Source organism: Theropithecus gelada, chromosome 1, assembly GCF_003255815.1.
Source record: "Theropithecus gelada isolate Dixy chromosome 1, Tgel_1.0, whole genome shotgun sequence".
Lineage (NCBI taxonomy): Eukaryota > Metazoa > Chordata > Mammalia > Primates > Cercopithecidae > Theropithecus > Theropithecus gelada.
The window spans coordinates 20,800,996-20,825,349 of record NC_037668.1 but is presented as its reverse complement, the minus strand read 5'-3'; the positions used below and the strand labels follow the sequence as shown (position 1 = coordinate 20,825,349).

Here is a 24,354-nt window from a genome sequence, read left to right as displayed (position 1 = left end):
GGGGATATGCTCTTCATATAGGGGATATATTCTCTCTCTGACGATGAAGTTTGGAATCTAACTGAATTAGAGATAAGAATTATGAATTTGGGCCGGGCGCGGTGGCTGAAGCCTGTAATCCCAGCACTTTGGGAGGCCGAGGCGGGCGGATCACGAGGTCAGGAGATCGAGACCATCCTGGCTAACATGGTGAAACCCCGTCTCTACTAAAAATACAAAAAACTAGCCGGGCGTGGTGGCGGGCGCCTGTAGTCCCAGCTACTCGGAGGCTGAGGCAGGAGAATGGCCTGAACCTGGGAGGCGGAGCTTGCAGTGAGCCGAGATCGCGCCACTGCACTCCAGCCTGGGTGACACAGCGCGAGACTCCGTCTCAAAAAAAAAAAAAAAAAAAAAGAATTTTGAATTTGGCTGGCATGGTGGCTCATGCCTGTAATCCAAGCACTTTGGGAGGCTGAGGTGGGTGGATCACCTGAGGTCAGGAGTTCGAGACCAGCCTCACCAACATGGAGAAACCCCATCTCTACTAAAAATACAAAATTAGCCAGGCGTGGTGGCTCCTGCCTATAATCCCAGCTACTGGGGAGGCTGAGGCAGGAAAATTGCTTGCACCTGGGAGGCAGAGGTTGCGGTGAGCCAAGGTCGTGCCATTGCACTCCAGCCTGGGCAACAAGAAGGAAACTCCATCTGCCAAAAAAAAAAAAAAAAAAAAAAAAAAGAATTATGAATTACGACTTTGATTTGAGTCTATGTAATTTTTTTTTTTTTTTTCCTGAGATGGAGTCTAGCTCTGTTACCCAGGCTGGAGTGCAGTGGTGCGATCTTGGCTCACTGCAACCTCTGCCTTCCAGGTTCAAGCGATTCTCCTGCCTCAGCCTCCCGAGTAGCTGAGATTACAGGTGCCCACCACCACGCCTGGCTAATTTTTGTATTTTTTTAATTTATTTTTTTGAGACGGAGTCATGTTCTGTCGCCAGGCTGGAGTGCGGTGGTGCAATCTCAGCTCACTGCAACCTCTACCTCCCAGGTTCAAGTGATTCTCCTACCTCAGCCTCCCAAGTAGCTGGGACTACAGGCATGAGCCACTACACCTAGCCAAGAGACTATATAATTTTAAATGGCACTGAAATTTCAAAATGGAAATGTCTAATAGACAAAGGAGTGGATATAGAATTTGTTGTTTTAGTAACAACGCACATTTGCAGCAAAATAAAAAAGAATCAGTGAATTTTACATCAGTATTTCCTGTTCTGGATAGTTCTCGTGGCTAAAGATAGCTTCCTTCTTCTCTAGTCAACTGTGCATGTGGTCTGAAGGAAATCAATGTTTTAGTTCTTCCTGCTTCAGCATGCCAGTTGGGAAATTCTACCTTACCTGCATCACTGTAAATTCACACTTTGTCATTTTATGTACATACAGTTTCACGTAGTGTTTTGCATACTGATTTTCTTTTTTTTTTTTTTTTTTTTTTTTGAGACGGAGTCTCGCCGTGTCGCCCAGGCTGGAGTGCAGTGGCGCGATCTCGGCTCACTGCAAGCTCCGCCTCCCGGGTTCACGCCATTCTCCCGCCTCAGCCTCCGAGTAGCTGGGACTACAGGCGCCCGCCACCACGCCCGGCTAGTTTTTTGTATTTTTAGTAGAGACGGGGTTTCACCATGTTAGCCAGGATGGTCTCGATCTCCTGACCTCGTGATCCGCCCGCCTCGGCCTCCCAAAGTGCTGGGATTACAGGCTTGAGCCACCGCGCCCGGCCTATACTGATTTTCTTTACTCACAAATATTTTAAATGCACACTTTTATTAAACAGTGTGGTCCAAAAGCTCAGTATTTTTATTTATTTATGACACAGGGTATCACGCTGTTGCTCAGGCTGGAGTGCAGTGTCGCCATCACAGCTCACTACAACCTCGACCTCCTGGGCTCAAGCAATCCTCCCATGTTAGCCTCCTGAGTAACTGAGACTAAAGGCGCATGTCACCACGCCTGGCTAATTTATTTATTTATTTTTAACATAGAGACGGGATCTCGATACTTAGCCCAGGCCTGTCCTGAACTCCTGGACCCTTAAATCTCACTATATGAGGGACAACCTAGATCTACGTTTAGTAGCTGGCTGGGGTGCAACTCTCCCATTTTTCTTCTTTTTCTTTTTTTGAGACGAAGTTTCGCTCTTGTTGCCCAGGCTGGAGTGCAGTGGCGTGGTCTCAGCTCACTGCAGCCTCTGCCTCCCAGGTTCAAGCGATTCTCCTGCCTCATCCTTCTGAGTAGCCGGTATTACAGGCACCTGCCACCACACCCAGCTAATAATTTTTGTATTTTTAGCAGAGACAGGGTTTCACCATGTTGGCCAGGCTGGTCTCGAACTCTTAACCTTGGGTGATCCTCTCGCCTCGGCCTCCCAAAATGCTGGGATTACAAGCGTGAGCCACTGCGTCCAGCCAACTCTCATTTTTCAAGGCCATTATCTGGCTAAAGATAATGGCAAATTGTACTAAATCAAAGACCTCACATTGTAGTTTACAGCATCTAATTTCAGATTTTGGTAAATTTAGTTTGGTTTCCAGACACAACAAATAGAAACATCTTTTGCTTTTATATAATTTAAGGACTATTCTGGTTATCAAAACAAATGGGGAATATATTTCAATGCCTTGAACTCTAGACAAATTTTCAGTAACCTCTGAATGATTATTCCCTGGAAGAAATCTTTTAAAATTTAAATCTCTCTTATCTGAGCACTCTTTTATTTATACTTCAGGGTTTTTTTTTTTTTTAATCCGTATGCAGTTTATAGTATGTGTTATTAGGTATTATGAAAATACTTGGTGCCAGCGAAGCACAGTGACTCACATCTGTAATCCCAACAGTTTGGGAGGCTGAGGTGGGCAGATCATTTGAGGTCAGGAGTTTGAGACCAGCCTGGGCAACATGGCAAAACCCCATCTCTACAAAACATACAAAAGTTAGCAGTCATGGTGGTGCACGCCTGCAGTCCCAGCTACTTGGGAGGCTGAGGTAGGAGGATCGCTTGAGCCTGACTGCAGTAAGCTGTGATCATGCCACTGTACTCCAGGCTGGGTGACAGAGTGAGACCCTGTGTCAAAAAAAAAAAAAAGAAAATATAGGTGTGGAATATTATGAATTAGAGGTTACATTTGAAGCCATGATTATAGATGAGCTCTCTAGAGAAAAGGAATATGGTAGAGGAAAAATGGATTTCTACCAGAAAAGACAGGAATTGTTATTGGCAAGGTGGGAAATCCAGTATCATAAAAAATAAAGAAAGCCAAAAAAGGAAGATGTTTCAAGAGGGGTGTTCAATAATATTCATGTACCAAAGAAGTCAGCAAAAGGAAGAGTTAAAGGTGGTTGAATTTGATGTTACAGCACTGCCTTCTTTACAGCTGAAGCTGATTATCTTAAATTGAAGAATAATCCAGTCGATACTTTCTCTGCTTCCTATTTATATGATTTGACACTGTGTGCCGTGTGCCCTTTAGAATCGTGGTGGTATTTTTGTGAAGAATAAGTCAGATCACTCTAAAAGTACTTTAAGGTATAAACTGTTACATATTTTCTTTACAAAACTTAATTTTTTTTTCTTTTTTCTTGAGACACAGAGTCTCGCTCTGTCACCCAGGCTGGAGTGCAGTGGCACCATCTCAGCTCATTGCAGCCTCTGCCTCCCAGGTTCAAGCGATTCTCCTACCTCAGCCTCCCAAGTAGCTGGGATTACAGTTGCCACCACACCTGGCTAATTTTTGTATTTTTAGTAGAGACGAGGTTTTGCCGTGTTGGCCAGGCTGGTCTCAAACTCCTGACCTCATGTGATCCTCCCACCTCTGCCCCCCAAAGTGCTGGGATTACAGGCATGAGCTACCATGCCCGGCCTTTAAAATTATGATTATAAACATAACATGATATTTTGACGATTATTTTCTTGATCATTCCTTGTTTTAATCATGCTTAAGGCCAGGCATGTTGGCTTATGCTTGTAATCCAGCATTTTTGAAGGCCAAGGTGGGCAGGTCACTTGAGTCCAGGAGTTTGTGACCAGCCTGGGCAAAATGGAAAAACCCCATCTTTACCAAAAATATAAAACATTAGCTGGGCATGGTGGCATGTGCCTACAGTCCCAGCTACTCGGGAGGCTGAGACAGGAGAATCTCTTGAACTTGTATGGCAGACATTGCAGTGAGGCACACACCATCATGCCCGGCTAATTTTTGTATTTTTAGTAGAGACGAGGTTTTGCCACGTTGGCCAGGCTGCTCTCGAACTCCTGACCTCACGTGATCCTCCTGCCTCTGCCCCCCAGAGTGCTGGGATTACAGGCATGAGCCACTGCACCTGGCTAGAATTTTTAACTTGTTAATTCACTAACTATTATGAGTTCAGCTAGTCATATAGCCTGGAAATGTCATTTCAATTAACGTAATACAAAATTCCTGTAATACAACAGCAGCAAATATACCTAATGTCACTGAACTGTACTCTTAAAAATGGTTAAGGCCGAGTGTGATAGTTCATGCCTGTAATCCCACCTACTCAGGAGGCCGAGGCAGGATGGATCCCTTGAGCCAAGGAGTTTGAGGCTACAGTAGGCTGTGATCAGGCCACTGTACCCCAGGCTGGGTGACAGAGGGAGACTTCCCCTCTTTAATTAAAACAAAAGGCTGGGCACAATGGCTTGTGCCTGTAATCCCAGAACTTTGAGAGGCTGAGGTGGGTGGATCACTTGAGGCCAGGCGTTCGAGACCAGCCTGGCCAACATGACAAAACCTCGTCTCTACTAAAAATACAAAAATTAGCTGAGCGTAGTGGTGCATGCCTGTAATCCCAGCTACTTGGGAGGCTGAGGCAGGAGAATCCCTTGAATCCAGGAGGCAGAGGTTGCAGTGAACGAGATCGCGTCACTGCACTCAAGCCTGGGTGACAGAGCGAGACTTTGCCTCAAAAAAAATAAAAATAAAAATAAATTTTAAAAAACAAAACAAAACTGGCCAGGTTCAGTGGCTCACGCCACTAATCCCAGCACTTTGGGAAGCTGAGGTGGGTGGATCATTTGAGGTCAGGAGTTCGAGACCAGCCCGGCCAACATGGTGAAACCCCATCTCTACTAAAAATGCAAAAATTACCCGGGTGTGGTGGTATGCGCCTATAATCCCAGATACCCGGGAGCCTAAGGCAGTAGAATTGCTTGAACCTGGAAGACAGAGATTGCAGTGAGCCGAGATCATGCCACTGCACTCCAGCCTGGGCAATGGAGTGAGACTCCGTCTCAAAAATAATAAATAAAATAAGAGTAAATTAGGGGCCAGGTGCAGTGGTTCACAAGTCTGTAATCCCAGCACTTTGGGATGCTGAGGCGGGCGGATCACCTGAGGTCAGGAGTTTGAGACCAGCCTGGCCAACATGGTAAAATCCTGTCTCTACTGAAAATGCAAAAAATAGCTGGGCGCAGTGACGCACATCTGTAAGCCCAGCTACTTGGGAGGCTGAGGCAGGAGAATCACTTGAACCTGAAAAGTGGAGTTTGCAGTGAGCCGAGATCGTGCTAGTACACTCCAGCCTGGGCAGCAGAGCCTGATTCCATCTCAAAAAAAAAAAAAGAAAGAAAAGTAAATTAGGTATTTTACCACAGTTTTTTTAAAATCAGTAAATGGGCATGAGTGCTTCAAAATAAGAGTGCAGTGAAATCATCATCAAATTACTGATTCTTCTTTGGATCACAGTTATTTATTTATTTATTTATTTATTTATTTATTTATTTATTTATTTATTTATTTTGAGATGGAATCTCACTCTGTTGCCCAGGCTGGAGTGCCGTGGTGCGATCTCTGCTCACTGCAACCTCCACCTCCCAGGTTCAAGGGACTCTCCTGCCTCAGCCTCCCAAGTAGCTGGAATTACAGGCACACACCACCACACCCAGCTAATTTTTGTATTTTTAGTAGAGACAGGGTTTCACCATGTTGGCCAGGCTAGTCTTGAACTCCTGACCTCAGGTAATCCACCCACCTCAGCCTCCCAAAGTGCTGGGATTACAGGAATGAGCCACCGTGCCTGGCCTTATTCTTTGAACAGATAAATATGACAATGTTTACGCAGGATGCTGAGTGGACAGTTAGCTTAATCATTTACAAGAAGCATTCAGGATTTGTAACCTGACTTGGAAATTCTGAATATTATTAATTTTTGACATTTATTATTTTAATCTTAGTGATTTGGGTACTTTTATTAAATAAAAATTGATTTCATGTATTCATTTTTAAATGTTTGTAAACTTTAAAAATGGATGCATCAAGGTATGCATCATGTAAATTGATGTATAGTTATTCCTTTTTTTTCTAGAATGATCTTTGCTGAGTGTTCCCCCAACACTTGCCCATGTGGCGAGCAATGCTGTAACCAGAGGATACAAAGGCATGAATGGGTGCAATGTCTAGAACGATTTCGAGCTGAGGAAAAAGGTTGGGGAATCAGAACCAAAGAGCCCCTAAAAGCTGGGCAGTTCATCATTGAATACCTAGGGGAGGTTGTCAGCGAACAGGAATTCAGGTACAGTGGTAAATGATGGTATTCTAATAAAATGCAAAGGTATAAGATTAGAATGGAGAATGGAAGATTCAAAATTTACTTTCAGCTACTCTTTAATTGCCTTTCAATCATTTATCCTCTCTTTAGGAACAGGATGATTGAGCAGTATCATAATCACAGTGACCACTACTGCCTGAACCTGGATAGTGGGATGGTGATTGACAGTTACCGCATGGGAAATGAGGCCCGCTTCATCAACCACAGCTGTGACCCAAACTGTGAAATGCAGAAATGGTAAGGAAGCAGGAAAAGGTGAAGCCAAGAATCCAACAGAATAGGCATTGAGTGCAGCAAGGGATTGATCTTTCCACAGTGTCAGTCAGCTTACACAAAGCAGCTCAGGCTATTCCTCATTACCCCAGATCCCATGGGCAGAGTAAGCTTCATTTCACCCTAACTTCTCACTCCCAGAGAGATATTTTTGTTTTTATTTGTATTTTGTTTTTATGTTTGTTTGTTTTGCTTGTTTGGTGTTTTTGTTTGTTTGTCATGCAAGTAGTTTCAGGATTTATGTCCTAGAAAAATGTAATAATGATAATAATGATAGCCAGGGTGGTGGTATGCGCCTGTAGTCTCAGCTATTTGAGAGGTTGAGGTGAGAGGAGCACTTGAGCCCAGGAGTTTGAGGCCAGTCTGGACAAAACAGCAAGAAAAAAATCAGAAATAAAAAATAATAATGGGTCGGGTGCGTTGGCTCACGCCTGTAATCCCAGCACTTTGGGAGGCCAAGGTGGACGGATCACGAGGTCAAGAGTTTGAGACCAGCCTGACCAACATGGTGAAACCCATCTCTACTAAAAATACAAAACTTAGCCAGGCATGGTAGCGTGCACCTGTAATCCCAGCTACTTGGGAGGCTGAGGCAGGAGAACTGCTTGAACTTGGAAGGCTGAGGTTGCAGTGAGCTGAGATCACACCAGTGTACTCCAACCTGGGTGACAGAGCAAGACTCCATCTCGAAAAAATAATAATATTAATAATACCTAATATTTATTGAGTTCTTATGTGCTAGGCACTGTGTTACATGGATCTTCTCATATCAGTTCATTCAGCCACTCTACTGCATGCTTATTACATACCTGGTGCATTTCTCACAAAGAGAAATAAAAATAAGTAAATCTGGAGGTCCCTTCTCCTCAAACATGATTAGCATCTAATTGAGAAGCAAAAAAATCACACCTAAAAAATAATTTTAAAAAGATTATATGAGGATACTGTGAACAACTTTGGGGTTTTTTGTTTAGTTTTTAAAAATTATAATTCATATACAGAGAAATACCTAGATCTTAAGTGTACATTTCCATTAATTTTTTTCAAATGTATACACCCATATAACCAACACCCCTATGAAAATATGACACACTTTATCATTTCAGAAAGTTACTTTTTAAGTCGATCTCCCAATCCCCCAAGGCAAGCGCTGATCTGATTTCCATTGCCACAGATGAGTTTTACCTATTCCAGAACTTCATGTGAATATATTATTTTGTGTCTGGCCTCTTTCATGTTAAAAACATGTTTTTGCAGTTCATCCATGTTGAATGCATTAGTGGTTTGTTGCTTTTTAATGTGGAGTTAATACTTCTTTGTGTGAATTTGCCACAGTTTATCAATTACTGTGAACAACTTTATATTTGAAAAGTTAGACGAAATGAACAAATTCTTTGAAAAACATTCCGGCCAGGCACGGTGGCTCACTCCTATAATCCCAGCGCTTTGGGAAGCCGAGGTGGGTGGAACACGAGGTCAGGAGTTCAAGACTAGCCTGGCCAAGATGGTGAAACCCCATCTCTACCAAAAAAAACAAAAATTAGCCGGGCGTGGTGGTGGGCGCTTGTAATCCCAGCTACTCAGGAGGCTGTGGCAGAGAATCGCTTGAACCCGCGAGGCGGAGGTTGCAGTGAGCTAAGATCGCGCCACTGCACTCCAGCCTGGGCGACAGAGCAAGACTCAGTCTCAAAAGAAAAAGAAAAAGAAAAACATACCTTTCCAAACATGACATAAGACAAAATAGAAAATCTGCACATGTACCCCCAAAATTGAAAATATAACTAAAAATATCTAACAAAAGAACCTGGAGAACCGGATGTCTTCACTGATAATTCTTCCACATACTTAAAGAACAAATAGGCTAGGCGTGGTAGCTCACACCTGCAATCCCAGCACTTAGGGAGGTAGAGGTAGGAGGATTCTTGAGCCCAGGAGTTCAAGACCAGCCTGGGCAAGATGGTGAGACCTGTCTCAACAAAAATTTTAAGATAAAATTTAAATATTAGCTGGATGTGATGGTGCTACTTGGGAGACTGAGGTGAGAGGATCGCCTGAGCCCAGAAGTTCGAGGCTGTAGTTTTCTGTGATGATGCAACTGCACTCCAGCCTGGGTGACAGAGACCCTGTGTCTATTAAAAAAAATGAAGACAAGAAGAAATAATGGCAGTACCACTTATAAACTCTTTGCTTCTATAAAACTAGCGTTACCTTATTCTAAAGCCTAACCAGGATGTTAACAGAAAGAAAAAATATAGGCCAATGTCTTCCATGAACATAGACACAAAAATCCTAAATAAAATATCAACAAATAAAATTTAACAATAAATACAAAGGTTAATACATCATGGCTATGTGGGGTTTATTCCAGGAATAAAAGATTGTTTGGTTTAACATTCAAAAATCAGTGTAAACCAGTGTAATTTTATCACATGAACAGACTAAAGACATACTGTCTCAATAGAAGCAGAAAAAGCATTAAACAGTATTCAGTGCTCATTCGTAATTAAAACTCAGCAAACTAGGAATAAAAAGGAACTAACAAATCTGCTAAAGGGCATCCAGTTTTTAAAAATCTTTAGCTACCATTGTACATAAATAAGGATATCCACTGTCACATTTACATTTGAAGATTCTAACCAATACAATAAGAAAAGGAAAAAAGTATAAAGATTAGAAATGAAAAAAATTTAACTACCGTTATTCACAGATGACATTATTATACACATGGAAATTACTACAGATATAAGTGAATTTAGTAAGATTAATGGAAAGATGGTCAGTATATAAAAATTAATGTATTGGGTACATTTTAATATATTAGCAACAACCAAGTAGAAAGTGAAATTTAAAAACTATTACAAGGCCAGGTGCAGTGGCTTATGCCTATAATCCCAGCACTTTGGGAGGCCGAGGAGAGCAGATCACGAGGTCAGGAGTTCGAGACCACCCTAGCCAACATGATGACTGAAACCCTGTCTCTACTAAAAATACAAAAATTAGCTGGCTGTGGTGGCACATGCCTGTAGTCCCAGCTATTGGAGGCTGAAGCAGGAGAATTGCTTCAACCCAGGAGGCAGAGGTTACAGTGAGCCAAGATCACGCCACTGCACTCCAGCCTGTGTGACACAGCAAGATTCCGTGTCAAAATAAATAAATAAAAACCAATACAATTTACAATAGTTTCATAAAAGCTATTGTAACTAGTCCCTAAGAATAAATCTTATGAAAGTTTGTAGGATCTCTATACTGGAAGCTGTCAGATGTTGGGAAAAAATAAAGATGACCTAAATTAATGGAAAAATATGCGATGTTCAAGGGTTGAGTGTTGGTAAATTTGTTTTTAAGTGAAAGGAAGTTTGTTAAGAAAGTAAAGGAATAAAAAAAGAAAGGCTATTCCATAAACAGAGCAGCCCCAAGGGCTGCTGGTTGCCCATCTTTATGGTTCTTTATAGATTATATGCTTAGGGTGGAGTGTACATGAGTTTTCTGGGAAAGTGGTGGATAGTTCCCAGACCTAAGGGTTCCTTCAATTTTTAGACCATATAGGGTCACTTCCTGACGTTGCTATAGTGTTTGTAAACTGTCATAGCACTGATGGGAGTGTAGTAGTGAGAATGACCAGACGTCACTCTCTTTGCCATCTTGGTTTTGGTGGGTTTTGGCCAGCTTCTTTACTGCAACCTGTTTTGTCAGCAAGGCCTTTATGACCTGTATTTTGGCCAACCTCCTATCTTATCCTGTAACTAAGGATGCTTAACCTACTGGGAATGCAACCCAGCAGATCTCAGCCTAATTTTACCCAACCTCTATACAAGATGGAGTCGCTCTGGTTTAAATGCTTCTGACATTTTCCCCCTCCCTTTTGTAAGAGAACCCTTAATCCTCAGGGGTAAACAGGGATAAAGATCCATCTTTAGCAGTTTCTTCAGGTTGAATAAGGGTGATGATATTCCTGCCTATTAGGGTCTCTTGTATCCAAGTCGTAGAGAAGAGCTCAGTCATAAAGCATCAGTATGAGTAAGGGCCATTCATAGTTCTGACAAAAGGTGATATCACAGGTCAGGAACCCTGTACAGGGACTGTGTGGAAAAAGTATGACGCCAGTTTTCCCAAGCGGCTTTTATTGGCTCTCTCAGCCAAGTTTGGTTCCTTAATATAAAGCACTCCATTCCAATCAAAGCCTTGGTAAAATAACCAGTTTCTCCAATTGTGTCAACTGGTTTCCAGATTTTGGAGAAATCAGGTACAGAGAAACAAACATGCTTCAAATTTTGTTCACAGGAGTTTTACTCAATTGTTAAGAGCTGTCAATATGCCGGGCATGGTGGTTTATGCCTGTAATCCCAGCACTTTGGGAGGCTGAGGCACGTGGATCACCTGAGGTCAGGAGTTCGAGACTAGCCTGGCCAAAATGGTGAAACCCCATCTCTACTAAAAATACATTAAAAAATCAGCTAGGCGGCCGGACGCGGTGGCTCAAGCCTGTAATCCCAGCACTTTGGGAGGCCGAGACGGGCGGATCACGAGGTCAGGAGATCGAGACCATCCTGGCTAACACGGTGAAACCCCATCTCTACTAAAAAATACAAAAAAAAATCTAGCCGGGCGAGGTAGCGGGCGCCTGTAGTCCCAGCTACTCGGGAGGCTGAGGCAGGAGAATGGTGTGAACCCGGGAGGCGGAGCTTGCAGTGAGCTGAGATCCGGCCACTGCACTCCAGCCTGGGCCAGAGAGCGAGACTCCGCCTCAAAAAAAAGAAAAAAAAAAAAAAATCAGCTAGGCATAGTGGCGTACACCTGTAGTCCTAGCTATTCAGGAGGCTGAGGCAGGAGAATCGTTTGAACCCAGGAGGTGGAGGTTGCATTGAGCTGAGATTGTGTCACTGCACTCCAGCTTGAGCAACAAGAGCAAAACTCCATCTCAAAAAAAAACAGAAAGCTGTCAATAACTCAAAAGTTTGCTTGACTCAAAAGTCAGCCAATCATTGTTGCAGTCTATTTCCTTTGGGTCGTGGGTCCCCTAAGTATCATCCCTTTGTGATCGCCAGAAAGATGCCGGAAAGGGGTTCTGATCCAGACTCCAAGGGAGGGTTCTTGAATTTTGCACAAGAAAGAATTAAAGATGGGTCCATAGAATAAAATGAAAGCAAGTTTATTAAGAAAGTAAAGGAATAAAATAACGGCTACTCCATAGGCGCAGAGCAGCCTTTTTTTTTTTTAAGACAGAGCTGGAGTACAGTGGTATGATCTTGGCTCACTGCAGCCTCCTCCTCCCAGGTTCAAGCCATTCACCTGCCTCAGCCTCCTGAGTAGCTGCGACTACAGGCATACACCACCATGCCTGGCTAATTTTTTTGTATTTTTTATAGAGACAGGGTTGTACAATGTTGGCCAGGCTGGTCTTCAACTCCTAGACTCAATAAATCAGCCCGATTCAGCCTTCCAAAGTGTTAGGATTACAAGTGTGAGCCACCAAGCTGGACCTGACAATCCAGTTGTTAAAATAGGTAAAAGAATAGATACTTTAAAAAAGAATATAAAAGTGGTCAATAAATATACAGAAGCACTTAATATGTTAGATACAGTTATTAGGGGAAATATTAAACTAAATTGGAAAACCACTACATACCCTCCAAAATGTCAAAAATTAAAGACTGACAGTATTGGCAAGGGTAGAGCAGCATAAATGCTCTTAGATTTGCTGGTAGAAGTGTAAATTGGTATACACAGTTTCAAAAAATGGCACAACTTACCAAAGCTAAACGTATCCAGTAAACCAGCAACTCTAGTCCTAAGTATGTCCCCAACGGAAATGAGTGTTTATGCCAGACTTATGCAAGAACATCAACTAGAAGATATCTTTTCCCCCCTTTTTTTGGAGACAGGGTCTCACTCTGTCACCAGGGTTGAAGTACAGTGGGACGATCTTGACTCACTGCAACCTCGGCTTCCCAAGTAGCTGGGACCATAGGCGCATGCCACCATGCCCGGCTAATTTTTGTATATTTTGATAGAGATGGAATTTTGCCATGTTGCCCAGGCTGGTCTCAAACTCCTGGGCTCAAGCAATCCTCATTCCTCAGGCTCCCAAAGTGCTGGGATTACAGGTATGAGCCACCACACCTGGCCAGAAGATACCTTTTTTTGGTTTTCTGTTTTTGTTTTTTTGAGACAGAACCTTGCTCTTTCACCCAGGCTGGAGTGCAGTGGTGCCATTTTGGCTCACCACAACTTCCACCTCCTGGGTTCAAGCGATTCTCGTGCCTCAGCCTCCTGAGTAGCTGTAACTAAAGGCATGCGTCCCTACACCTGGCTAATTTTTATATTTTTAGTAGAGACAGTGTTTTGCCATGTTGTCCAGGCTGGTCTTGAACTCCTGACCTCAAGTGATCTGCCCGCCTAGGCCTCCCAAAGTGCTGGGATTACAGGCGTGAGGATAGGTGACAGATCAACACTGTCTCAAAAGAAAAGTTACAGTATATATCAGTAGTCAGCAAGCTTGTTGGCTTTGTACCTGTAAAACTTTATTTACAAAGATGGGAGCAGTGGCCTGTGGACCAGAGTTTGCCAACTCCTGGTATACATTTCAAATGCTTTCTGCAGCTGGACTCAGTGGGTCATGCCTGTAATCACAGCACTGTGGGAGGCCAAGGCAGGCAGATCACCTGAGCTCAGGAGTTTGAGACCAGCCCGGGCAACATGGCGAAACCCTGTCTTTACTAAAATTACAAAAATTAGCTGGACATGGTGGCACATGCCCGTAGTCCCACCAGCTACTCAGGAAGCTGAGGTGGGAGGATCGCTTGAGCCAGGGAGGCAGAGGTTGCAGTAAGCTGAGATTGCGCCACTGTACTCCAGCCTGTATGAGAGTGAGATCCTGTTTAAAAATAAAAATTAGCCAGGTGCAGTGGCTCACGCCTATAATCCCAGCATTTTGGGAAGCTAAGGCAGGCGGATCACCAGAGGTCAGGAGTTTGAGACCAGCCTGACCAACATGGAGAAACCCTGTCTCTACTAAAAATACAAAATTAGCCAGGCATAGTGGCATGTGCCTGTAATCCCAGCTACTTGGGAGGCTGAGGCAGGAGAATGGCTTGAACCCAGGAGGCAGAGGTTGCAGTGAGCCGAGTTCGTGCCATTGCACTCCAGCCTGGGCAACAAGAGCAAAACTCCATCTCAAAAAAAAAAAATTAAATTAAATTTTTTTAAAAAATGCTTTCTGAATTCAGGAAAGAAAAATACTAAAAACTAAAAATTTTAGACAAGGTTACATATAATAGGGCAGGATCTAACCCTTAATGTATTCCACACTGGTAAGGAGACAAGAACTAAGGAGTCAAACAGCCTGGGTTTTAATCCCCTGGGTTTGAATGCCACTTAATTGCTATATAACCATAAACAAACCCTGAGGCATATATACTTCATATATAAAATAGATATCATAATGCCTATCTGGTAAGATTGGTTTTTTTTCTATAGGATTGCTTTGAGAATTAATGCTATAACTTGTTATGAGTATGGCATGGTAGTTAAGATTTTGAAGCCAGAATGTCTTAATTTGAAACTTGATTCCTCAAGTTATTAACTGTGTAACTTTGGGCAAGTTTCAAACTCTATGTGACTCAGTTTTCTTATTTGTAGTATGAGGGCTATAATAACTAATAATAGTACATATTTTTATATAATTGTTAGGAGGATGAAATTAGTTAATATAAAATATTATAAAAAACACTCAGTAAATGTTAGCCATAATGATGATGACTATATTCTTTTTTTTTTAATATATTGAGATAAGGTCTCACTATGTTGCCCAGGTGAGTCACAAACTCCTGAACACCTAAAACACAGCCGAGCGCGGTGGCTCATGCCTGTAATCCCAGCACTTTGGGAGGCCAAGGTGGGTGGATCATGAGCTCAGGAGATTGAGACCATACTGGCCAATATGGTGAAACCCTGTCTCTACTAAAAATACGAAAAATTAGCTGGGCGTGGTGGCACATGCCCGTAGTCCCACCAGCTACTCAGGAAGCTGAGGTAGGAGAATTGCTTGAACCCGGGAGTTGGAGGTTGCAGTGAGCCGAGATTGTGCCACTGCACTCCAGCCTGGAGACAGAGCGAAAAAACAAAAACACAAAAATCAAAAAAACACATAAAATACTAAATGATCATTACCTTACGTATAATAGAACAAGAGAGGCACTCACGTGATAGATATTGGTAAAACTGGAAGATTTGTATAGGTAAGCCATAAAAAGTAATTTTAATTCATTTAATAAGTGAACTAAAGCCTTTTTTTTTTAATTTTATTTTTGAGACTGAGTCTCGCTCTGTTGCCCAGGCTGGAATGCAGTGGCATGATCTCAGCTCACTGCAACCTCTACCTCAGGGATTCAAGTCATTCTCCTGCTTCAGCCTCCCAAGTAGCTGGGATTTCAGGCATGTGCCACCATGCCCAGCTAGTTTTTGTTTGTTTCTTTGTTTCTTTCTTTGTTTTCTTGAGACGGAGTCTCGCCCTGTTGCCCAGGCTAGAGTGCAGTGGCGGGATCTCGGCTCACCGCAACCTCCGCCTCCTGGGTTCAAGTGATTCTCCTGCCTCAGCCTCCTGAGTAGCTGGGAGTACAGGCATATGCCACCATGCCTGGCTAGTGTGTGTGTGTGTGTGTGGGTGGGTGGGTGTGTGTGTGTGTGTGTGATGGAGTCTCACTCTGTCGCCCAGGCTGGAGTGCAGTGGTGCAATCTTGACTCACTGCAACCTCTGCCTCCCGGGTTCAAACGATTCTCCTGCCTCAGCCTCCTGAGTAGCTGGGATTATGGGTGCACGCCACCATGCCCAGCTAATTTTCGTGTTTTTAGTAGAGATGGGGTTTCACCATATTGGTCAAACTGGTCTCAAACTCCTGACCTCATGATCTGCCTGCCTCGGCCTCCCAAAGTGCTGGGATTATAGATGTGAGCCACCCCACCCGGCCTTAATTTTTGTATTTTTGTTGTTTGTTTTTTTATATTTTTTTTTGAGACAGAGTCTTGCTCTGTCGCCCAGGCTAGAATGCAGTGTCACCATCTCGGCTCACTGCAAGCTCCGCCCCCTGGGTTCACACCATTCTCCTGCCTCAGCCTCCCGAGTAGCTGGGACTACAGGCGCCCGCCACCATGCCTGGCTAATTTTTTTGTATTTTTAGTAGAGATGGGGTTTCACCATGTTAGCCAGGATGGTCTCAAACTCCTGACCTTGTGATCCGCCTGCCTCGGCCTCCCAAGTGCTGGGATTACAGGCTTGAGCCACTGTGCCCGGCCAATTTTTGTATTTTTAGTAGAGACGGGGTTTCACTGTGTTGGCCAGGCTGGTCTTGAACTCCTGACCTTGTGATCTGCCCTCAGCCTCCCAAAATGCTGGGATTACAGGTGTGAGCCACCGCATGTGGCCTTGCCTGGCTAATTTTTATATTTTTAGTAGAGACAGTTTTGCCATGTCGGCCGCACTGGTCTCAAACTCCTGACCTCAGGTGACCCACCTGCCTAGGCCTCCCAAAGTGCTAGGATTACAGGCGTGAGCTACCGCGCCTGGTCTGGTCTCGAACTCTTGGTCTCAGGTGATCCTCCCACCTCAACCTCCCAAAGTGCTGGGATTACAGGTGAGCCATAATTTAGAAGGACTCTGAATACCAAGCAGGAAAACTTAAAGCCTAGTTGACAACACAGACCATGTCTTCAAGAAAAATTATTTAGGATTCTTACTCTGGCAGTATTATACAGGCTGCCAAGGATAGAAAAGAGATTGAAAGTGGAGGCCAGGCGTGGTGGCTCATGCCTGTAATCCTAGCACTTTGGGAGGCCGAGGCGGGCAGATCACCTGAGGTCAGGAGTTCAAGACCAGCCTGGCCAACATGGTGAAACCCCGTCTCTACTAAAAATACGAAAATTAGCCAGGTGTGGTGGCTTACGCCTGTAATCCCAGCTACTCAGGAGGCTGAGGCAGGAAAATCACTTGAACTGGTGAAGCAGAGCTTGCAGTGAACTGAGATCACACCACTGCACTCCAGCCTGGGCAACAGAGGACGCTCTGTCTCAAAAAAAGAAAAAAAAAAAATCCAGCCTTTATAACTGTTTTCTCTCTTTACAGGTCTGTTAATGGAGTATACCGGATTGGACTCTATGCTCTTAAAGATATGCCAGCTGGGACTGAACTCACTTATGATTATAACTTTCATTCCTTCAATGTGGAAAAACAGGTAAGAATAATAAATCCTAGAGGGAGATTGGACTTTATCCCTTACAATGCTGTAATAACATGAGCTTTTAGTAAACATGATTGACTTGGAGCCATTAAGAAGTATGTGAGAGGCTGGACACTGGTTCATACCTTTAATCCCAGCACTTTGTGAGGCTGATGTGGGCAGATCACTTGAGCTCAGAATTTCAAGACCAGCCTGGCCAACATGACAAAACTCCATCTATCAAAAATACAAAGATTAGCTGGACATGGTGACATGCACCTGTAATCCCAGTTTCTTGGAGGCTAAGGCAGGAGAATTGCTTCAACCCTGGAGGCGGAGGTTGCATTACATTGAGCCGAGATTGCACCACTGCACTCCGGCCTGGGTGACAAAGCCAGACTAACTGTGTCTCAAAAAAAAAAAAAAGTATATGGGAGGTCAGGCGCAATGACTCACTCCTGTAATCCCAGCACTTTGCAAGGCTGAGGCAAGCGGATTGCTTGTAGTCTAGGAGTTCAAGACCAGCATGGGTAACATGGTGAAACCCTGTCCCTACCAAAAAAATACAAAAACTAGCCAAGTATGGTCGCACGTGCCTGTGGTCCCAGCTACTTGGGAGGCTGAGGTGGGAAGATTGCTTGAGCCCAGAAGGTGGAGGTTGCAGTGAGCCAGGACCACACCAATGCACTGCAGCCTGTCAAACAGAGCAAGACCCTGTCTCAAACACTAAAAAAGAAAAAGAGGTTGGATGTGGTGGCTCACACCTGTAATCCCGGCACTTTGGGTGGCCAAGGCAGGCAAATCACGAGGTCTGGAGTTTGAAATCAGCCTGACCAATATGGTGAAACCCCATCTCTACTAAAAATACAAAAATCAGCTGGGCATGGTGGTGCACACTTACAGTCCCAGCTACTCATGAGGCTGAGGCAGAAGAATCGCTTGAACTCAGGAGGCTGAGGTTGCAGAGATCGCACCAATGCACTCCAGCCTGGGCAACAGAGTGAGATTCTAGCTCAAAAAAAAAAAGAAAAGAATAAAGGAAGAGAAGAATTACATGGGAGCCTGGGCACAGTAGTGCATACTTACCTATAGTCCCAGATAGTCAAGAGGCTGAGGCAGGAGGATCACTTGAGCCCAGGAGTTCAAGGCCAACCTGGGCCACAGAACGAGACACCCTTCTCTAAAACGGTTAAAATTTTTTGTTATTAAGACAGGATCTTGTTCTGTGGCCCACACTAGAATGCAGTGATGTGATCATGGCTCACCACAGCCTTTATCTCCTGGGCTTAAGCAGTCTTCCCACCATACCCTTCTGAGTACCTGGGACCACAGGCGTGCACCACTGTGCCTTGCTAATTTTTTTTTTTTTAATTTTTTGTAGAGATGGTGTCTCCTTCTTTTGTCCAGGCTGGTCACAAACTCCTGGACTCAAGCGATTCTCCTACCTCAGCCTCCCACAGTGCTGGGATTACAGACCTGAGCCACCATGCCCAGCCAAATTTTTTAATTAAGTGCTTGCTTTGACAGCATATATACTAAAATTGGAAAGATACGAAGAAGGTTAGCATGGCCCCTATGCAAGGATGACAAACAGATTACTGAAGCATTTCATGTTTGGTTTTTTTTAATTAATTTTTTTTTGAGACAGTCTCGCTCTGTCGCCCAGGCTGGAGTGCAGTGGTGTGATCTCGGCTTGCTGCAAGCTCTGCCTCCCAGGTTCACTCCATTCTCCTGCCTCAGCCTCCCAAAAGTAGCTGAGACTATAGGCACCTGCCACCATGCCCGGCTAATTTTTTGTATTTTTTTAGTAGAGGTGGGATTTCACTGTGTTAGCCAGAATAGTCTCCATCTCCTGACCTCGTGATCCGCCCACCTTGGCCTCCCAAAGTGCTGGGATTACAGGCGTGAGCCACGACACCTGGCCGTTTTAAAAATTTGTTTTAAAGAAGTATATAGGAGAGGACAGTTTTTCACTCTGTACACCACCTGTCTCGGATACATAGTGCCCAATTACTTTGAAGAAAGAGATTGCCCTGTTGTTTTTGGTCTCCACTCAGTTGTTAACTTTTCTGGGGAAGAAGTTTTCCTAAAATTTAATCCATCCTTTCTATTCCAGTGGAAACCCATTTCTATTTATACTCTCAATCAGTTGTTTTCCCATATATGCAGATTTCTTGATTTATACTTAATGTGTGTCCAAATGCTCAGACATCCTTTTTAAGCTAGTAAATGAAACTGCAAGCTAAAAAAAAAAATTATTCTCAGTTGGTCACAGTGGCTCACACCTGTAATCCCAGCACTTTGGGAGGCCAAGGTGGGAGAGTTGCTTGAGCCCTGGAGTTCGAGACCAACCTGCTCAACATGGCGAAACCCTGTCTCTACACAAAATACAAAAATTAGCCTGGCATAGTGGCATGCACCTGTAATGTCAGCTACTGGAGAGGCTGAGATAGAAGGATCAGTTGAGCCCAGGAGGTTGAGACTGCAGTGAGCCATGATCGTACTACTTACTTCAGCCTGAATGACAGGAAAGACCGTGTCTCAAAAAAATAAAAATAAAAAAATTATTCTCTCTCTTCAAAGCAACTTTGTAAGTGTGGATTTGAGAAATGTCGAGGAATCATCGGAGGCAAGAGTCAGCGTGTGAATGGACTCAGTAGCAGCAAAAACAGCCAGCCCATGGCCACACACAAAAAATCTGGACGGTCAAAAGAGAAGAGAAAGTCTAAGCACAAGCTGAAGAAACGGGTGAATAATTATCTAATGACTTTCCCCAAAAGCTATTTATGAGATGCTTAGAGGCAATTGCTGGAATAAGGGAATTACCAGAGGGTGGCATCTTAAGAGTGGTTTTAATATTCTTGGAGATTATTTCTGACTGATATTTTTTTAAATCTCTAATCTGATCCATCTCTTTTTCAGAGAGGCCATCTCTCTGAGGAACCCAATGAAAATATCAATACCCCAACTAGATTGACCCCCCAATTACAGATGAAGCCCATGTCCAATCGTGAAAGGTAAAAAGGAAATACTCTTATCCATGTTCCCTTTAAGTTATATGATTGATTGCTTATCTGTGTAAAAAATTATGAAACTTCTATATTGTTGATCCACTTTCTTTTATCTTAAGCCAAAGGGTTCAGGGGATCTGTGAACTTGGATGGAGGAAATACATTCTTTTTTTTGAGATGGAGTCTCGCTGTGTTGCCCAGGCTGGAGTGCAGTGGTGCAATCTTGGCTCACTGCAGGCTCCACCTCCCGGGTTCATGCCATTCTCCTACCTCAGGCTCCTGAGTAGCTGGGACTACAGGCACCTGCCATCACGCCTGGCTAATTTTTTTTTTTTTTTTTTGTAATTTTTTAGTAGAGATGGGGTTTCACTGTGTTAGCCAGGATGGTCTCGATCTGACCTTGTGATCCACCTGCCTTGGCCTCCCAAAGTGCTGCGATTTCAGGCATGAGCCACCGTGCCTGACCGAGGAAATACATTCTTATCTCACCTAATTTCCTTTTTTTTTTTTGTAGTGCGGGGTTCTCACACTGTCGCCCAGGCTGGAATGCAGAGGCCTGGCTCACTGCAGTCATGGTTTACTGCAGCCTCCAATTCCTGGGCTTAGGTGATCCCCCTGCCTCATCCTTCCAAGTAGCTGGGGCTGCAGGCACCTGCCACCACACCTGGCTAATTTTTTTTTTATTTTTAATTTTTTGTAGAGACAAGGTCTCACTGTGTTGCCCAGGTTGGTCCTAAACTCCTGGGCTCAAGCTGTCCTCCCGCACTGACCTCCCAAGGCACCGGGATTACAGATATGAGCCAACACACCAGACTACCTTATGTTCCCTAATTTCTAAATGAAATAAGATTTCCACATATCCCTGTAGACCCCTCTACTCAGGAGGCTGAGGCAGGAAAATTACTTGAGCCCAGGAATTCAAGACCATCTTGGGTAACATGGAAAGGCCTTGCTTTTTTTTTTTTTTTCTTTTTAGACAGAGTCTTGCTCTGCAATGTGCCTTTGCAGTGCAATGGCATGATCTCAGCTCACTGCACCCTCCAACTCCCGGGTTCAAGCGATTCTCCTACCTTAGCCTCCTGAGTAGCTGGGATTACAGGTGCACTCCACCACACCCAGCTAGTTTTTGTACTTTTAATAGAAATGGGGTTTCACCATATTGGCCAGGCTGGCCTCGAACTCCTGACTACAGTTGATCCACCTACCTCGGCCTCCCAAAGTCCTAGGATTACAGGCATGAGCCACCATGCCTGGCCCAAAATTTTTAAATAATTTAAATTTTTTGAAGTAATTTAAAAATAATTGTTCAAAGAATCGTTCCATAGGCTTCATCAGACTGTCAAAGGAATTCGTGGTAGAGAAAAAATTAAGAATACCTGCTTTGGCTGGGCGCAGTGGCTCATGCCTGTAATCCCACCACTTTGGGAGGCCAAGGCAGGCGGATCACCTGAGTTTGGGAGTTTGAGACCAGCCTGACCAACATGGAGAAACCCCGTCTCTACTAAAAATTAGCCAGGCATGGTGGTGCATGCCTGTAATCTCAGCTACTCAGGAGGCTAAGTCAGGAGAATTGCTCGAACCCGGGAGGCGGAGGTTGCGGTGAACCGAGATTGCACCATTACGCTCTAGCCTGGGCAACATGAGCGAAACTCCGTCTCAAAAAAATAAAAAATAAAAAATAAAAAATAAAACAGAATACCTGCTTTGTTGACATGTTAACAGAGCAATAGAAAGGATCTTTGGTGGTAATATCTGCTGTTCCCTGTATTCAGATAAGAATTGTCCCTTTTGGAAGCAAACAAGTGAGTATGTCCTATTTGTTGAAAGTTTATCCTTATTTATAACCATTGTGTAATTTTAGCCCCTTTCATTCTATTTCCCTTTGAGTCATAGAAATTTTAAATTTCGGAAAAACCAGTCCAGTGGTTCTCTACTTTGGCTGCCTATTAACATAGGCAGCTTTGAAAAACTCCCACGGCCCAGGCCACACCCTAGACCACTTAAATCCGAATTTGCAGAGGTGGAACCCAGGTATCAGTAGTTTATATCAGTAGTTTATCAGACTTTATAAAGTCTCCCAGGGGATTCCAATGTGCAGGAACTAGAAAATTAGTCTGATCTCCATTTAAGTGAGAAGTGAGACACATACTTTGAGATTTATCCAAGATCACATCTATTTACATATGTCCTATTGTGGAAATTGAATAATGGAATCATCAGAATTGTATAGGATCAGTCAAGATACACATAACTCATTTAAGTTTAGGAAACCAGGGCCAGGCACGGTGGCTCACGCCACCACTGTAATCCCAGCACTTTGGGAGGCCAAGGTGGGTGGATCACCTGATGTCAGGAGTTCAAGACCAGCCTGGCCAACATGGGGAAACCCTGTCTCTACTAAAAATACAAAAATTAGCTGGGCGTGGTGGCAGGCGCCTATAACCCCAGCTACTCAGGAGACTGAGACAAGAGAATCGCTTGAACCCAGGAAGCAGAGGTTGCAGTGAGCCGAAATCACGCCACTGCACTCCAACCTGTGTGACAGAGGGAGACTTCAACTCAAAAAAAAAAATAGTAAGTTTAGGGAACCATATGGCAGCACTGCACCTAACATGGTTTGCCCAGTGCCTATCCATGTTACATATCTTTGCCTTTATTTGCCAGTCCAGTTCTCCTTGTTATAGCTGATCCTAAGACCCTGCTTCATCTTGACAACTATATTTAGAATTTGTACAAATAAATCTCTGCCTTCTGGTCAGGCTGTTTCACTTGCCAGCATTTTTGCAGCCTTTAATTGTTGCTTGCCAGATGTATGTAAATATTACATGTTTTACGTAATGTAAAAAAAGTCAAGATACAAAATTGAATAATGCTTTGCCCATATAATTATCTTTACAATAGTTCAGTTCACGTATATCATCTAACAATGACTTCCACAGAGTAGACATGTAATAAATGCTTATTTAATTAATGAATAAAGGAAGATTTTTTTCCTTCCTTGCAGGAACTTTGTATTAAAGCATCATGTATTCTTGGTCCGAAACTGGGAGAATATTCGTCAAAAACAGGAGGAAGTAAAGCACACCAGTGATAATATTCACTCAGCATCATTATATACCCGTTGGAATGGGATCTGCCGAGATGATGGGAATATCAAGTCTGGTAAGGCATTTGAACCATTTTTCTTTCTTTATTTTTTGAGACAGAGTTTCACTCTTGTTGCCCAGACTGGAGTGCAATGGCACGATCTCAGCTCACTGCAACCTCTTCCTCCTGGATTCAAGCAATTATGCTGCCTCAGCCTCCCGAGTAGCTGGGATTACAGGTGCTGGGCTAATTTTTGTATTTTTAGTAGAGAGGGGGTTTCACCATGTTGGCCAGGCTGGTCTCCAAACTCCTGACCTCAGGTGATTCACCTGCCTCAGCCTCCCAAAGTGCTGGGATTACAGACGTAAGCCACCACACCCCGCTGAAACATTTCTGTTAATTTATTTTAGTTGCTTTCCAGCAGATAATCTATTTAACAACTCCTTTTAGTATTGAACAAAAAAGTTATGATCCAAATATATACTCATCAGTCAGTAGTAATCTATCCACCCCAGTTCTTCAACTTTCCTCTCTTCAGGGAATAGAAAGAAACTTCCTCCTACAGCCTTTAAAACGTGACCTATAGTCTGAAATAGTCATTAGGTATCAGATAGATAGTGGGCCCTCTTTGTTACTTCCTACCTTGAAAATAACTTGCAGACAGAGTAAATAGTGATACCAAGGCCGGGCGCGGTGGCTCAAGCCTGTAATCCCAGCACTTTGGGAGACCGAGACGGGCAGATCACGAGGTCAGGAGATCGAGACCATCCTGGCTAACACGGTGAAACCCCGTGTCTACTAAAAAATACAAAAAAAAAAACTAGCCGGGCGAGGTGGCGGGTGCCTATAGTCCCAGCTACTTGGGAGGCTGAGGCAGGAGAATGGCGTGAACCCGGGAGGCAGAGCTTGCAGTGAGCCGAGATCTGGCCATTGCACTCCAGCCTGGGTGACAGAGCAAGACTCCGTCTCAAAAAAAAAAAAAAATAGTGATACCAAATCCACTGGGGAAATTAGGGTGGGGGATGGGTAATTATCAGTGGGTGGACAGGTCATTATCAGTTTGAAGACCTTTTTATCTCACATTCAGATTCAGCTGGGGACAGGTCATTTCTCACATTCAGATTCAGTGGGGGACAGGTCATTATCAGTTTGAAGACCTTTTTTTCTCACATTCAGAT

The 24,354-nt window shown here is 43.7% G+C and overlaps 1 protein-coding gene and 1 non-coding gene across 3 annotated transcripts in view; both read left to right on the top strand.

Moving 5' to 3' along the window:
- Positions 1–24,354, top strand: part of ASH1L (ASH1 like histone lysine methyltransferase) — a 235,321-nt gene that overhangs the window by 190,349 nt on the left and 20,618 nt on the right. For both annotated transcript variants that reach the window (XM_025381044.1, XM_025381043.1), the window contains exons 11-16: positions 6,352–6,558; positions 6,685–6,831; positions 16,985–17,093; positions 19,662–19,826; positions 20,001–20,095; positions 23,094–23,251. In XM_025381044.1, the coding sequence (XP_025236829.1) occupies positions 6,352–6,558; positions 6,685–6,831; positions 16,985–17,093; positions 19,662–19,826; positions 20,001–20,095; positions 23,094–23,251 (881 nt within the window). The remainder of the gene's footprint in view (positions 1–6,351; positions 6,559–6,684; positions 6,832–16,984; positions 17,094–19,661; positions 19,827–20,000; positions 20,096–23,093; positions 23,252–24,354) is intronic.
- Positions 18,590–18,696, top strand: LOC112615471. Its single transcript, XR_003117379.1, has one exon. It is a non-coding gene; the product is annotated as a U6 spliceosomal RNA (small nuclear RNA).